At 37.3% G+C, this 16,215-nt stretch overlaps 1 protein-coding gene across 3 annotated transcripts in view; it reads left to right on the top strand.

Annotated features, from left to right (window-relative positions):
• STX7 (syntaxin 7) overlaps positions 1–14,999 on the top strand; it is a 55,977-nt gene extending 40,978 nt beyond the window's left edge. For all 3 annotated transcript variants that reach the window (XM_055264346.2, XM_063622295.1, XM_063622296.1), the window contains 7 exons: positions 224–317; positions 998–1,135; positions 1,979–2,031; positions 2,552–2,648; positions 4,115–4,187; positions 8,505–8,587; positions 12,036–14,999. In XM_055264346.2, the coding sequence (XP_055120321.2) occupies positions 224–317; positions 998–1,135; positions 1,979–2,031; positions 2,552–2,648; positions 4,115–4,187; positions 8,505–8,587; positions 12,036–12,128 (631 nt within the window). In that variant the 3' untranslated portion in view covers positions 12,129–14,999. The remainder of the gene's footprint in view (positions 1–223; positions 318–997; positions 1,136–1,978; positions 2,032–2,551; positions 2,649–4,114; positions 4,188–8,504; positions 8,588–12,035) is intronic.
• The last annotated feature ends 1,216 nt before the right edge of the window (positions 15,000–16,215 follow it).

The raw sequence follows: 16,215 nt of genomic DNA, 5'->3' as shown, positions 1-16,215 counted from the left end.
GCTCACCTACCCTGTGTGAGTGAAGAACCTGACATGTAATATTTGCTCAATATTTATCAAAGAATAGGATATGAAATTTTTTTTTGATAGAGAAAGTTGAGAGCCAGTTTATGAAAAGGCAATTTTTGTAGAACTGTTTTGTCAGTGTTGATTCAAAAGGCAGAGTTGTAGCTTAAGGAAGTATATTAGTCCTTTGGCTGTAATGCGTGTTTTCTCACTTTAGGCAACAGAAGCAGCAGTATACTAACCAGCTTGCCAAAGAAACAGATAAGTACATTAAAGAGTTTGGATCTCTGCCCACCACCCCCAGTGAACAGGTATCAAGCTTTCAGACACATTGTTGATGTATTGAATGTGAAGAAAACCAAATGCATTGTAGATCTTTGAACTGTTACGCTAGAAAGGAAATTATGCTAGAAAGGAAATAAAAAATAATTCTGTTTGAGATTAGTTCACAGAACACAAAACTATATTTAATTGCTCAGGTAGTATCCTGTGGTTCAATAAAGCAAAAATTATTTCCATGCATTTTCCCTGACCCATAATTAAGTAAGTTCTCAGAAAATGCTTCCTGAGTAATTATTTCCTGGCCTTCCAGGGCTGACTGTGTGGAACATGCAGGCTCATTCAAGATGTGAGGTGTCCTGGGGGCACATATTTATTTCCCTGCTTATTTAATGGAAGTTATTACTTAGCTGAAAGTATAAGGCTTTATTTGCCTGAAAAAGAATTACTTTAAAATAGCCTCAAAATAATGAGCTAGTTTTTAGCAGCATGAAAACTTGAGGTGAGAAATCCAGCATAATAGGTCTTTTGCCTCAAGTTAAATATGCACAGTATTTGACAAACTATCAGAATGTTATTGAGAGTTAATCCATAAGGCCCTGTAATTGGTGAGTAAGTGAAAACTTCAGGGTTAAATAAAGAGCCAACTACTGCAAATTCTGTTGAACTTCACAGCTAAATTCTAGTTGGCTTTTTCTTCTCTATCCTCTAGCGTCAAAGGAAAATACAGAAGGATCGCTTAGTGGCAGAGTTCACAACATCACTGACAAACTTCCAAAAGGTCCAGAGGCAGGCTGCTGAGCGAGAGAAAGAGTTTGTTGCTCGAGTAAGAGCCAGTTCCAGAGTGTCTGTAAGTATTTTAAAAGACATTCTAGAAATGAACATGGTTACTTGCTAAGGGTCCCATAGAAGTCTATAGTAGCATAGTTTTTTAAGTCATAAAGATCTGTGAATATCTTTGAAATCAGCTCTTGAATGTTTATTTTTGTGCTTTTCTGCTCCATTTTTAGAAAAGGATGATAATTATGTATTACTGTGGTTATTTTTTCTGTGTCATTATACAGAAGATTACAGAGTATATAAAAATATAGAGACATATTTTGTCAAAAGATTAGGGATCAAATCCTGAGTAGTATTCTCACATCGTCTTGGTACTGAGGCTTTCTGCTTGTGTACATGCTAGTATAGAAAGCACTTTCCTCCTGGATTACACCAAGATGATGGAGATGAATGGCGCAAGTATGTTGTATGAATATTGAAAATCAACATGAGCCTGGAGAAAATAAATGAAAGGAAGCTTTACAATAGAATTTTGAATTAATCTAATTTTAAATTCCCTTACAAACTACCACGAGTTATTTTTAACATATGGATTCCAAGACTACATTAAGCTTTAACTAAATAATATTTATTTGACCCTTGAGAATATTTAGTGAATTCCTTTCTTGTCTACTTAGAATATAAAATTACTTATCATTATATTATTACTTGAAGCAGTTGACCGGAAAAATTAGAACAAGAACTTCTTTCTGTCTCTCTCTACACACACACGCACACACATACACACACACACACAGACATGTACATAAATCAGTTTAGATTATTATAAGGGAAAATATGAGTGTTGTTTATTTTTTCTCATTTTTGCTTTTTTTTGCCCCTTCTCATTCCATCCTATTACTAAATTATTCAGGGCAGTTTTCCTGAGGACAGCTCAAAAGAAAGGAATCTTGTATCCTGGGAAAGGTAAGAAATACAAAACATTTTACAAATCAAAAGGTAATTTTTCAAAGTTTATACATTAAGGTCCCTGGAACAGAATTAAAGCTTTCAATATGTTATATCATAAATATGCTAAGTTGTTTATATGTTGAAAGCAGAGTAAATTTGAAAAAATTTTTAAGTAATTATAAAGTATTTATTATAAAATATATAAAATTTTCCAAATAAATGTTTATGGACTTAATTATTGATATAGACATTCCCTTATATGAGGTTTAAATCAGCTAAGAAGAAATACCCAGTTGACAAATACAGCTTCCAATAATTAAGTAATAACTCTAAACTCACATTAGATAAAATGATATAAGTGAAATGAAAAATGAATAAAATTTTATTAACATACCTGTTATATTCTTAGAATTCTTTTGAGTAGTTCTGTGACTTTGGAGAATAAAATATCCTATTTAATGAATATATCTTAAATAGGTCCCATTGTTTTGAATACCAATCTTTGTTTTTTCCCACGTTCATTTTTTTCTGTCAGCCAAACTCAACCTCAAGTGCAGGTGCAGGATGAAGAAATTACCGAGGATGACCTCCGCCTTATTCATGAGAGAGAATCTTCTATCAGGCAACTTGAAGTAAGGCTTACATTGTAGACTTGGGCTGCTGCTCTGTTCTTAGTGAGTTTGTTCTCAAGATGCTTAGGTAATGCTGGGAGAAGGCACGAGACAGAAAAATTTTGTTTTCTTTTTGAGACAGTCTCCCTCTGTCGCCCAGGCTGGAGTGCAGTGGTGTGATCTCGGCTCACTGCAACCTCCACCTCCCAGGTTCAAGCGATTCTTGTGCCTCAGCTTGCGGAGTAGCTGGGATTACAGGCACATGCCACCCCACCCGGCTAATTTTTTGTACTTTTATCAGAGACAGGGTTTCACCATGTTGGCCAGGCTGTTCTGAAACTCCTGGTCTCAAGTGATCTGCCTGTCTTGGCTTCCTAAAGTACTAGGATTATAGGTGTGAGCCACCATGTCTGGCCCAGAGAAAGAAAATTAATGTATCAGTTTGGTAGCATTTGTAATGTATGAGTTAGAATAATTCCTTTTTTAAAAATATAATATTGTCCTTACTGTTTGTGCTAGGATGAAGGAACATACTCCCTCCTACTGCAGCTTTTTAAAAATTATTGCTATTCTATTAAGCCATCTATGGACCACCTTAGTATTGAGAAAATACCAGTGTAGAGATAAATATCTGTCCGAGAGTCTGGATGTCTTCCCGGGGCACATGATACACATCATACCTGCATGAGTAAGACCTTTTATAAGGCCTTCAAAGAATTTTATTTCTCTTTACTATGTTTATGACATCAAAGAGATCTAAAGGATTTATTAAGTCATAGTTCTTATGGAACCTACTTAGTTCCTAGAAAGAAGGCTAATAATAGCTAACAATGGCTATAATTTATTGAAGACCTTCCATGTGCCAGGCACTGTGGGATGAATTCTTTATGTTAATTATCTCATTTAGTCCTAATAAAAACCTTATGAAGTAGTTAACTGTGTGATTGAAGAAAAGTAAATTTATATTTTCTTTAATCACTAAGTTTATAACTTCTTTATTCAGTAGTGATATTTCACTAATCCATTGCATGTTCAAATTATTAATGTGAGACTTTAAATTTACACCTAATGTTTTATTATTTTAAGTTGTCAAAGTGATGTGTAAATTTTTACTAGAAATACGTGCTAAGAATATTTTGTACCCTTGTAAGTAGATACTGCTTGTGATACCAAAACTATCAGATTGTATAAAATGAACTCAGCAATCCATGGCTCTTCTCTATTATCCTTCATTTCCATCCTGCCTCGCTCACTTGGTATTTTTAATGCCACAAACTTATTTTAGAGAACTGATGGCTGTTGTTCAAATTCTTCTTAATTATTGTCAAATATTTTCCTGATATTTCCAAAGTTTATGTATTATATTTATGTATTATAGATGCATGCCCACCCATGTGTGAGTAGTGGTTTGGGTTTTTAAAATTTTTCCTCTTTTGTGGAATGGGGACTGAATTTCTGATTATAATACTATATGCCTTTTCTCTTAGGCTGATATTATGGATATTAATGAAATATTTAAAGATTTGGGAATGATGATTCATGAACAAGGAGATGTAATAGGTAAGACCTGCTGATTTAGATTTTGGAGGTGAGAGCAAGCTACATGCACTTTACCTGCTGTAACTTTCTCGCAGAAGAGTAACCACTTTCTGTCCCTTTTTTGGTTTCCCTGGAACCAAAAGCATGGTCTATAAAACACAGTAAGCATCAGCCTTGGCATTATCTAAAGCAGACCTCATTTTTGACTCGTGCTGTTTGAAATAACCAGCTTCATTTATTTCAGAAGCCTAAATTTAATCAGGGCCTATTGCTGCCAAGACCATGGAAGGCACCATGAAACATTATTCCAGTTTATTTCCAGGGCCTCCGGTTTTAGTCTTACTCCAATTTAATTGTCATCATGCCAAGCACTTTTGGGGAAACTTGTGGTATATGTAACTGTGCATGACATCTTGTCTTTTAGGTATTAGGGAATAGGTAGCCATTTGCCTAATCATTCATTTTAATAGCTTTTTGGTAGATGAATTTAGTAGTATTACATAGAAGTTAGGAATTCTTTTTATAAGTGATTTTCTTTTTTAAAGTTGCTAAGAATCCCTTAAGTATTGAATGTAATAGCATTTCAATTAGGGTGTAGTTGTTAGCATTCATCAGGATCCTGACCATCTTGAAATCTGGAGCTATCTATTGGTATGTCTAAAGATACTTTTAGTATGTTTTCTGAATTTGGTCCAACTGAAATATTTGCACCTTTACTTCAATGTAACTATTTTTTATCCATTTTTACCCTCCTCTGTGTCCCCAGTAGATCACAGGGTAAAATTTCAAAAACCAACTTATTCATCATCCAAAATATGTTGAGTGGCTACTATGTCCAGACACAAATCTAGGCATTGGAGATTCAGCTGAAATTAAATAATAGATAAAATACCCTATCTCAATTCATCTTATAATGGGAGGAAGGATGATTTTTTAAAAAGGTGAGAAAAGCAAGTAAATGGTGATAAGTGCTATGGAGAAAATAAGGCCAGGGTAGAGAGATGGGACTGCTAGGGGTGGAAATTGTTGCTGCTTGACACAGGGTGGTCAGGTATGACCTTACTGATAGGTGACATTTTAGTGAAGCCTTGGTAGATTTAAGGGAGCAAGTAAGAGGAAGTGTTCCAGGCAGAGAGAACAGCGAGTACAAAGGCCTTGAGGCAGAAGCATACCTGACATTTTTAATGAGCAAGAAGGAGATGGAGATCATGTCCAAGGGCAGGGGATGACGTCGTATAGGAAGACTTCAGTTTTTACAAATGAATGAGAAACCAAGGAGGATTTGAGCAGAGGAGTGCTATAACCCTGCTTCGGTTTCAAAAGACTCATTTGGCTGCTGGAAGAAGACCAAAAGCAAGGAGGCCACCTAAAAGCTATTGCAGTCATCCAGATGCTCAATCTTGTTGGCTTGGATCAGGACGGAACTAGAGGGATGGTGAGAAGTTAATGGATTTCAGATCTTTTTTAAATGGAGAGCCAAAAAGATTTACTGACTGACTGAGTATGACTGTGAAAGAAAGAGTTAATTTAAGGGTGATGCCAAGGTTTTAGCTTGGCCCACTATGATGATGGAGTTACTGTTTTCTGAGATAGGGAAATCTGTAAGTGGAGCAGGCTTAGATGGATAGAAATCAATCATTTTTGAATATGTTAAGTTTGAGGTGCCCCTTTACACCAAGTGAAGGTTTTCTAGACATTGCTAAAGTGAACATGGAGTTCAGGGGAGAAGTCTGGGCGGGGGATCTAAATTTAGGAGTTATCTGTGTACACATAGTATTTAACACCACAAGATTGGGTGAGATAATCCAGGGATTAAGTCTGGGTAGAGAATAGAAGGGGTCTGAGGACTTAGCCCTGGATCCTCTAAATGTTTAGAATAGTGTCTTCAAACTACATGTATTCATTTGTATTGTTTATGGTTGCTTTTGCACAGTGAAGGCATAGTTGAATACTTGTAACAGAGATCATACAACCCACAAAGCTTATTCATTTTCTGGCTCTTTGCAGAAAAAGCATCTTAACCTCTGATATAGAGCCCATACAGTTGAAGAAGAACAAATAAAAAAGACTAAAGAATAGCCAGTGATGTGGAGGAAATCCAAATGAATGTATCATCCTAGAAGGGAAGTGAAAAAAAGTGCTTCAAGAACAATGGATGATCAGCTGTTTGAAATGCTGCTGTTAGGTCAAGTAAAATGAGGATTAAGATTTGACTACTGGATTTAACAGTGTGTAGGGCATAGGTGACCTCAATAAGAGCTGTGTTGGTGAAATAGTGTGGGTGAAAGCATGATAAAAGTAGGCTCAAGAGAGAATGGGAGGAGAACAGTGGTGGATACCAAGTATAGATGACTCTTTCAAGGAGTAAAGAGGGAAAGTGAAACAGAGAATGCAGTCATAGCTGCAAAAATGAATGTGGAATAAATGAGAGGTTTTTGGTTTGCTTGTTTTTAAGATGGCAGCTATGGGATTGATGGAGGTGATCTACCAGGGAAAGAAATGTTGATGGTAAGTAAGAGAGAGAGGAAGTTTGCTGGACTGAGGTTTTTGAGTTAAATGATAGGAAATGTGATAAAGTGCACAAATGGACAAGTTGGCTCTTGCTCGGGGTATGATAGTTCTTCCTGTCAACAAGAAAGTTGTCAGGACACACAGATACTGCATGTAGATAGGGTTATGAAAACGTGTGGAAATGTCCTCTGATGGTTCCTGTTGCTTCAAAGAGCTGGAAATCAAGGTCATGGGCTGAGAATGATAACGCCGGAGGAGGCCTGAGAAGCTTGAGGAAAGAAGAGAAAGTATGATGTAGTCTTTCAGAAGTCAGAGAAATGAAGTAGACCTGCTTGGCATTCATGACTTTAGAGTGAAACACGGTTAATCCTTTTTACATCCATAATCAGCTGCATGGGTACTGGTTGGGCTTTTGTCATATGACTAAAGTGGGGGGGCAAGGGGGCTAAGGATAAGTGTAAGCTGAGGCTAAGTGATTGTCCAAAGACTCTAAGGCTAGGGTGAGGAGGGAAGTGAGGACGTGCCATATGTGAGAGACAGTGAAAAAGTTGTAGGATCAATGAAAGTTGAAAATTGTTGGAGCCAGGGAATTAGAAGGAGTGAGCTCTAGAGATAGAAGGTGGTGATCAGAGAGTGAGACCCTTGAAATTGAGATTATGGAACAACTGCAGTTACTGGAATGGCAGGGTTTGGGATGTGACCATGGAAATGGGTGGGTGAGGAAAGGTGTTCGTCTTTGGAAAAAGTATGGTCAGTGAACTGTGAGGCCAGGGTGTTAGAAGGGTCAGCAGTTGGATCTTGAAGTCACCAGTATGTATAAGAGAAGTACTGGAGAGAGCATCAGTGAGTCAGAGGCTAAAATATTCAAGGAATGAGAAGAAAAGGCCATGCGATTTATAGATGTCTGCAACAGGGGGAGTTGGCTGAGTTTGATAGCATGAGCTTTAAAGCTGAGAGTTGGTAGGGAGGAAGAGACAAGGGTCTCATGCTTCAAAATGATACCGGTTCCACCTCCAGGCCCCTGGAGGGTGGGAAGAAAAACTGCCACCAATTGAGAAGGCTTCATGGGCCCTCGGTGTGGGCTAGATTTTAGCACAGAAGTATGTTGATGACCACAGAGTAAATGGCTTTCAGCACTTTGTATTTACCTTAAATAAACATTGTCACGTGCTTGCTACTGAGTTGGCCATTATAGAACACAAACTAAGTAGAGCGTAGGTTTTATGCTCCAGTAACTTAAAGTACATTCCATTTACAAAGACATAGAGGGAAAAGAAATTGAGAAACATTAATGACTAACCTAATGATTAAGGGATCAAGTTTTAGCATCTGGATTTTTCTGTTTGTTTGTTTCCCTCTGAGGACATAATATTCTTTGAAAAGTCAAGGTACCAGTTTTTATCATGATGAACAAAATCTTCAGCAGTAGAAAGAAGAGAGTTGATCTCTTATGCATTGGTCTTGACATAGACCAAGCTGTGAAGTTTGACACTGAGACATCTCTTGTGCTGACATTGATTTGATAATGTCAGGGTGACAATACTTTTCAGGGGTTGCCAGGTACAGCCGGAGTCGCTCTGTAATGAAGATGATCAAGGTTCTGTTCTACAAATGCTCTTGTGTTGTTTGGATCACCTGAAAGATAGTATAGGTGTATACTATAATTCTTATAGCCAGCTTAAAAAAAATTCAACTTTACGATATACTACTATTAACCTTTGAATAATGATCATATTTAATGCTACCTTGAATGAAATTTAGTGATTTGTTACTGGAGCATCAATACATGTTTAACACATTTGTGTGTGTGTGTGTTTTATTTTACAGATAGCATAGAAGCCAATGTGGAAAACGCAGAGGTGCACGTTCAGCAAGCAAATCAGCAGCTGTCAAGGGCAGCAGATTATCAGGTAATTTAACTGTGATCAATTTTTTTATAACATCCTTTTCGTGTGTGTGTGTGTGTGTTTGTGTTGGGGAAGCAGGGAGAGATTAGGTTTAAAGTGGCTGAAGATGTTAAAATTTGAAATCCCATGGAAGAGAAGTCTATTTAAATAATACCAATCAGTTTAGAACTGGTTTTAGCCTGTGTTCTTTTCAGGGTTGAACCAGAATTGTTGGCCCACAGGGAGAGAAAGTTTAGTGTTTGGGCCGCAGAGACAATTCTAGGCTTTTCTGATGGCTGGGAATCTCTGATGTCATTGTGACATTTCTACCCAGAAATCTTTTTGTGATAGGCCCCTCCTTCCCATTTCTTGCTGCTCCCTTTTACTTTTTCTTTCTTTTTGTCAGTGACACTCTGGACTAGAGAGGCAAATTTCCTTGTCCTAGAGAGATTGCTTCAGGTCTTGTGGAAATCATATTAGCTTGGAGTGTCACTGTTCATTATATATTCTGTCCACATTCAGCAGACCCTTCACCGGGAATGAATTTATTTCTTGAGTCGGGTTAATATAGGGAGTCCACATGCATGTGTCAAATACAAATTATGTGTCAAGTACTATACAAATATTAGAACTATCAACTATTAATACATCATACAATATGCAGAACTTTGATGTTCAAATTGGATAAGGCCAGGCTCTTTGGAAACCCCCAAATACCATGTAGCATTTGATTTCCTTTTTTAAACTCCATTCTGTTGTTGCTGTCGTTCATAGTTATCATTTTCTTGACCTTATTAACGTTTTTTTTGACACAGAGTCTGGCTCTGATGTCCAGGCTGGAGTGCAGTGGTGTCATCTCGCCTCATTGCAACCTGTGCCTCCTGGGCTGAAGACATCCTCCTGCCTCAGCCTCCCGAATAGTGTGTACCCCCACGCCTGGCTAATTTTTGTATTTTTTGTAGAGATAGAGTTTTGCTGTGTTGCCCAGGCTGGTCTGGAACTCCTGGGCTCAAGCGATCCACCCATGTCAGTCTCCCAAAGTGCTAAGATTACAGATGGGAGCCACCATGCCCAGCTGCTGTTAACTTCTTATAAAATATCTAAGATATTGTCACCTTCTCAGACATTTTCAGTTGCTTTTTGTTTTTCTCATTAACCTTAGAAGTTTCCTTTCATTTCACAGTCCATCTTTTGCTGGACAAATTACTGCATATTCAGTGATAAGTAAATAATAATGAAGCTATCGAGATTGCTGAGTTATAACCAATTGTATTCACTGACAGTCACTCCTGTTTATTATCTTTGTCCATGTCATTCAGATATGTAGCTGAGTGGAATTAATATGACTATATCACTGTGTCATGGACTTTAGGTATCCCTCACGAATAATTGAAAACACACACAGACACACACACACACACACACACACACAGATCTGCAAATGCCAGAAGTCTTCTGGAGCTGTTAGCATATAACTGCTGAAACTTCACAGTATCCATCAATGACTAGGTTCATGTGGTATTTTATTTTGCTTTTGGATTTGTGGGGAATGTGGATATACTGCCACATTTTACTCTTCCTCTTCCTTGTGGAAGGCCAAGCCTACAGGAAAAAGCACATGTCCCAAGCTACACCCCAGGACTGGAAGCTGTCCCCAGACTTAATTCCCCCAGCTCCCAAAGGGGGACGAGATGGCCAGGCAGCACAAGTGCTGAGAAAAGAGGCAGCTTTCCGATAGTTCTGTTTGGAAGCCTTGATATGTTTGGGTGAACCCTAAGAATAAGGAAGGTGATAAATTCGCTTATCACCACATTGCCCCAGGGTCTTATTACCCCACACTAGGGGGAGTACCCCAGGCAACAAATATACCATTGTGGGATACCCGTGATGACTCACAGGTACACTACACGTGTGTTTGTGGTAACCAAGTGGAGTCTGGGAAAAATATTTACGCATGATATTGAAATTTTAGAGAAATTGTGTTTGATACGTAAGGAGTATTCACTGGAAAAATTAGATGAATATGTGGAATATTCAAACTGTGGTTTTCAGGGTAATTTCAGACTCAGAAATGTATCTTTTTATAAATATTTTGGTACTTCTACTTGACACAAATTTACAAATTTTTCTACTTTGTAAGAAAAAGGATTCCTGCATGTTGATGTGAGATACAAACGCCATTAAAGAAATACAGAAATCTTTAGGTTTTAGGGTACATGTGCACAATGTGCAGGTTTGTTACATATGTATCCATGTGCCATGTTGTTTTGCTGCACCCATTAACTCATCATTTAGCATTAGGTATATCTCCTAATGCTGTCCCTCCCCCCTCCCCCCACCCCACAACAGTCCCCGGAGTGTGATGTTCCCCTTCCTGTGTCCATGAGTTCTCATAGTTCAATTCCCACCTATGAGTGAGAACATGTACCCTAAAACCTAAAGTATAATAAAAAAAAAAAAAAGAAATACAGAAATCTACAGCTGAACCAGGAATAAAGAACGAAACAAAATTCTTAACCATTCAGTTTTCAATGACAAGCATTATGATTTTGTTTGCTCTGTGGTTTTTATTTGTTGAGATTTTGAATGTAGTTTCCCATTTAATATTAAAGAATGAGAATGATTTTGGAAACTCATTCCAAAATCATTGTATTTTGGAAACTCATTCCAAAATCATTGTATTTTGGAAACAAGAAATATGTGTGAGGGGCTGGGCACGGTGGCTCATGCCTGTAATCCCAGCACTGTGGGAGGCTAAGGTGGGCAGATCATGAGGTCAGGAGATTGAGAACATCCTGGCCAATATGGTGAAACTCCGTCTCTACTAAAAATACAAAAAAAAAGTAGCTGGGTGTGGTGGCATGCACCTGTAATCCCAGCTACTCGGGAGGCTGAGGCAGGAGAATCTCTTGAACCTGGTAGGTAGGGATTGCAGTGAGCTGAGATTGTGCCACTGCACTCCAGCCTGGGCGACAGAGCAAGACTCTGTCTCACAAAAAAAAAAAAAAAAAGAAATATACGTGAAGAAAAGTTGCCAATTTGTACTTACTGATATCTTCAGAGAACTCATTTTTAAGAAAAACTTTAATAAAAGGTAAAGAATGTTTAAGCTCTTAAGCTGTTCTTTGTTTTTATACATAAGTAACCTCAGTCTCTTGTTTAAGTCAGTAACTTATTTCATGGTGTCTTCTTTCTTAAGCTCAGCCACACCCTTAGAAAAATTACCAATGAAAGTTGAAAAATTGCTTCCTTAATTGTAGCATTAGTTCAAGAATTTTTTTTGAAAGAATAGTGCCATATGTGTTAGAGATTTTTGAGGAACAAAAAACACAGTCAAAAATTTGAGAGCAATATACTACTACTGATTTTACTCTAGAAATGAACCAAATTATTTTTAGTTGCTGTAGAGGTACTCCACTAAATCTGTAAACATGTTTTTTTGTTTGTTTTTTTTTTGTTTTTGCATCTGCAGCGCAAATCCAGAAAAACCCTATGCATCATCATTCTTATCCTTGTCATTGGAGTCGTGATTATTGGTCTCATCATATGGGGATTGAACCACTAAAGTTATAAAGGAGCACATTGTTGCACTACGTTGTCTAAATTATGTAGGAAGATTCCTGTAATCATGTTTTTTTAATTATTATTTTAAAGCTATTGTATAAAGGATGGTTCCCATACTTCGTTCTTTTTATTGGGGGGGTTGGGGTGGTTCCTTTGGATTAAATCTGATATTTTCTAATACTGAAAGATTTTCTAAATATCACTGCTGACATAGCTCCCATGGTCTTCAATTTAATAGTTGTTAAGTTTTTGCCCACATTGCATATGCCTTTCATTTATAATTTATTTACCCTGCTTGACTTAGTTTTGAGAATTCGTAAATTTAAAGGTATGTGTATTCTGTCTGCATCTCCCTGTCACTGTGACACACCTAGATTTGTGTTACTTCAATTAAAATTCTCAAATTTAATTTTGATTTGCTTCAACAGGGAAAATATTCTCAATAATGTAAAATAATTAAGGTCTATTCATGGGTTGTATTTTTCTGGTTCACAACAGCACAAAGTGTCTTTCCTTTTTTTTGTTGGTTTTCTTTTAAGATCTTTTTTACTCTGAAGTCGGTGAATACTTTTCTAGTTTATTTGATACTCCTTCTGTGTATATATTAAGCTTTTGCTGTAGATTGCCTAGTAAAATTACTAAGGATAGGTTGTTTTTACATATGGTCTATTTAAGTCTGATGTTTACTGGGAGAAGTGTAGTTACTATAAATGTTTAACATAATTTGGAAGAAGAGTATGAACAACCAATACCAATACCTGTTGTGTTTGGATTCTAAAGATCCCAGTTTGTTATTCCACTAAACTAGTTATCTTAACCATATCATCTGGTTTTGTGGGCCATTATTTACCTTCCCTTATGTCTTATAGAATAATGGCTACTATTTTTAGGTCAAAATTACTTTTGGAAAGTAACTTTCCCACAATTAACTGTTTTTGAGCACCTGACACTTAAAATTTAGCGTTTACCTTGCGTGCCATTTTGTGTCATCCTTCATTAGAAAAGCAATTGGAGGTTTGCCAGTTATCTCACTTCCCTTTTTTAAATCAATGTTGTTTTAATGCACTAATCTGAATTCTGTAAAGAGGATTATCTTAGTTTATAGTTTGTATTTTATAATGTTCTTGTATAGCAGTTTGGTACTGAAGGCAATGTTTAACTTGGCAAGCTCTGAGACTTCAAATGGGAACAAATAGTAAGTAGCTAAGTAAACCACATCTTTGCAACCAAAATAAAGATGAGTTAAAAGGTATCTGGTTAGGCCTATTTCATGAGGACTTTGCTGTGGTGGGACCACAGGTCACCTGATACTTAATGCTGTGCTGCCTGAAACCTCGCATGGAGACATCACCACATGCACTGTGGCCATTCAGCATCTTTCTGGAGCACCACTTCACTCCAGGTTTTTATTTTAGGGTGTCACTGATTTTACCTACTTTGTCAGACTGGTAGAAGTTGCTTTACATGTCAGAAGCACTCCATTTTTTTCCACAAAAGGGATTACAGAAAACTCTTTTGTGAGTGAGTGATTGGAACTTAGAGACTCCTGTTGTCAGAATCAGACTGCCCTAGTACAGAATGGACAATGCAGGGAGGATAATTCACACAAACAGCACCTGTTCGGAGGCCCATGCCAGCCCACCAGGCCTGCTCAAATGTGGTCTTTACTTCAGGTGCACAGAGGCACCTGAGGTTTCTGGTGATAAACCAGCATCTTACTGCTGTTTTAAAGTCACATCCCCATGGCTTTCACAATCAGTTCAGTTTTGTTGCTGTACTTGATAAAATGTTTATTCTCATACAGGTCAAGTACATTTACTTCTGTTCACTTCACAGTGAGTACCCAATAACAACAAAAGCGCTTAAAAATTTGGGGGCATGACTTTAGTACCTTTATTTGAAGTGTAATCATTTTAAATTATTATTATTTTTAACTGGGGCAGTTATCAGTGGCTTAAACAGGAACTTTAGGGGTTTCAATTCGTTTAAGAAACATACTAATTTTGAGGGAAAAATTTCCCACAAAATATTTGGAATGTAAGAGTAGTATTGATTAGAAAAAATTAAATAAGAAACATAGTATGGTAGCCAAATTTTTAAAAAAATCTTGAATTTTTCTGTAGGTCAGTTTTAGAATTGCTGTGAAAAGTGAAGGTTGCCCTGTGGAGAATAAAATTAGAGTTGTTTTCATAACTGACAGCATGGTGAATCCGTTTGAGTCAAAGTGAAGAATTTCCTCATCAAGTGACTATACATTTGTTTTTGTGTGCTCAAAAGAAATACTCAAACACAGATTGAAATTAACCAGCCAGGTGAATTGAACGACAATGTGGCATTAAGTATTTGGCTGTTGTATTGGTCGTTAAATACTATGGTCTTGCAATATGATTGATGACAAAAGAGTGATGTCATATGGATACTAGAGTAGCTTGTTTTTTTAGTAGGCGTGGGACCATCTCTTTTACAAGTGCAACTCAGTCTAGGACAACCGTGGATGCAGTGTCTGGAGTTGGACCCTCTGAGCCCCGCTGGCTGCCCCAGTAGCATCTGCATCGGTGACCAAGGACACTGCACTTTGAAGAGGTCGCCACTGGGTTGTTTAGTGTCTTCACTGCTTTTGTTAAAAATTGTAAAATTTTGTACACAAAAAGTTGTGTTTTTGAATATCAATTGTTTAGACACACCTACAATGATAAATAAGTGCCTTTAAAGGCCCCTCTTACCATGAAATACATCTGTGGTTTGGCAAGGAAAGTACAAAATAGTTTATGTAGTTGGTATAGTTTTTATTTGTGTCTTCATGTAGAAAAAATGAATGTCATAATAAAATATAAAACTTATGTAGAGAAAATAAAGTCATTGTCCACCTTAATAGCTAAGGTCCACAAGGGTAACTTATTCAGCATTAATTTTTTTTGAAAGTCAAAATTGAATTTATTTCTTTCACATGGCTGGTTTGCTGCAATATGGAGTTTCAGAATGGGCTGAAGTAAGTTGATGAGGGATTTGAGTTGAATGACATTTTCAAGTTCTTTTAAATATGATAAAAATTCATTGGTGGTAAATAACATCTGTCTTTCCTGGAAAAAAAAAAAAGTTGTGTATTTTCATGATTCAGTTAAAACAAAAAATGAACCTGTAAATCCCAGGCCTTTTCAGTCCTCCATAACATTTGAACAGTTTGACTTGTCAGCAAAGAAATACACTTATCAAATTTTAAACCAATGGCGGCATGAAAGTGTTACAATGTACTGATCCTTTGACAAAATTCTCTGTTTAACAACTACCCTAATATAATTTATAAATCAATTAAGATAAAACCATTTTTTCTGAGTATTTAGGAATTTGTGTCCTCAAAATACTGTGACATGAGAGATAGGAAAGAAATTACCTGGTTGCCAGACATGCACGATTATCTTTCCTCATTTCAGCTGGATTTTCCAAAGTCAGTAGATTGGATAAAGCAGCATCTCATTCACTGAGGTCACAAGATAGGTAGGAAACTTTTTTCTTTAATATGAATTTTGCATATTTTAACAATTCAGTTAGAAAAACAGAAACCACTTGATGGATTATAAGTGTAAAGTTTTTTAACATAGGGAATTAGACATCAAAAGGGTGGGTGAGGAAGGTGTCTGCAGCCCCAAAGTGGGTGGATCTCAGGAGCTGGCCCAGGCACTGCTGTGACTCTTGAGAACATCCAGAAGGCTGTGCTGTCGGCATGCAGCACTGACAGTGTGTCTCAGGGAGCTGTCCCCAGCTGTCAGCTGTTAATAGCTCCAGAGCCAGTGCCTTGCAAGAGATTTTGAAACTGCTGTGAAACTCATGTCCTCTGCCTGCCTACACTTCTGTCTACAGTGGCCTCTGAGGAAACATGGTCTTTCCTTTTCTTATGGAAATGCCCGTCACTGGTCAACTCTCCACTTAGACCCAGAGACAGAAGGAGTTTGTGGGAAGTGTGGTTTCTGGTCTACCTGCACTGCAGAGGACATTCTAGAAAGAGAAGTGAGTTGACAGTCTAGCGTAATTGTGAAACAAACACTTAGATGTACAGTTCAAACCACGTGAAGTGGAAGCCTCAGAATTTT

This window comes from Symphalangus syndactylus, chromosome 2 (assembly GCF_028878055.3).
Source record: "Symphalangus syndactylus isolate Jambi chromosome 2, NHGRI_mSymSyn1-v2.1_pri, whole genome shotgun sequence".
NCBI classification, from domain to species: Eukaryota; Metazoa; Chordata; class Mammalia; order Primates; family Hylobatidae; genus Symphalangus; species Symphalangus syndactylus.
Note: the sequence above shows the minus strand (reverse complement) of the source record. Positions and strands in the feature narration are given on the sequence as shown.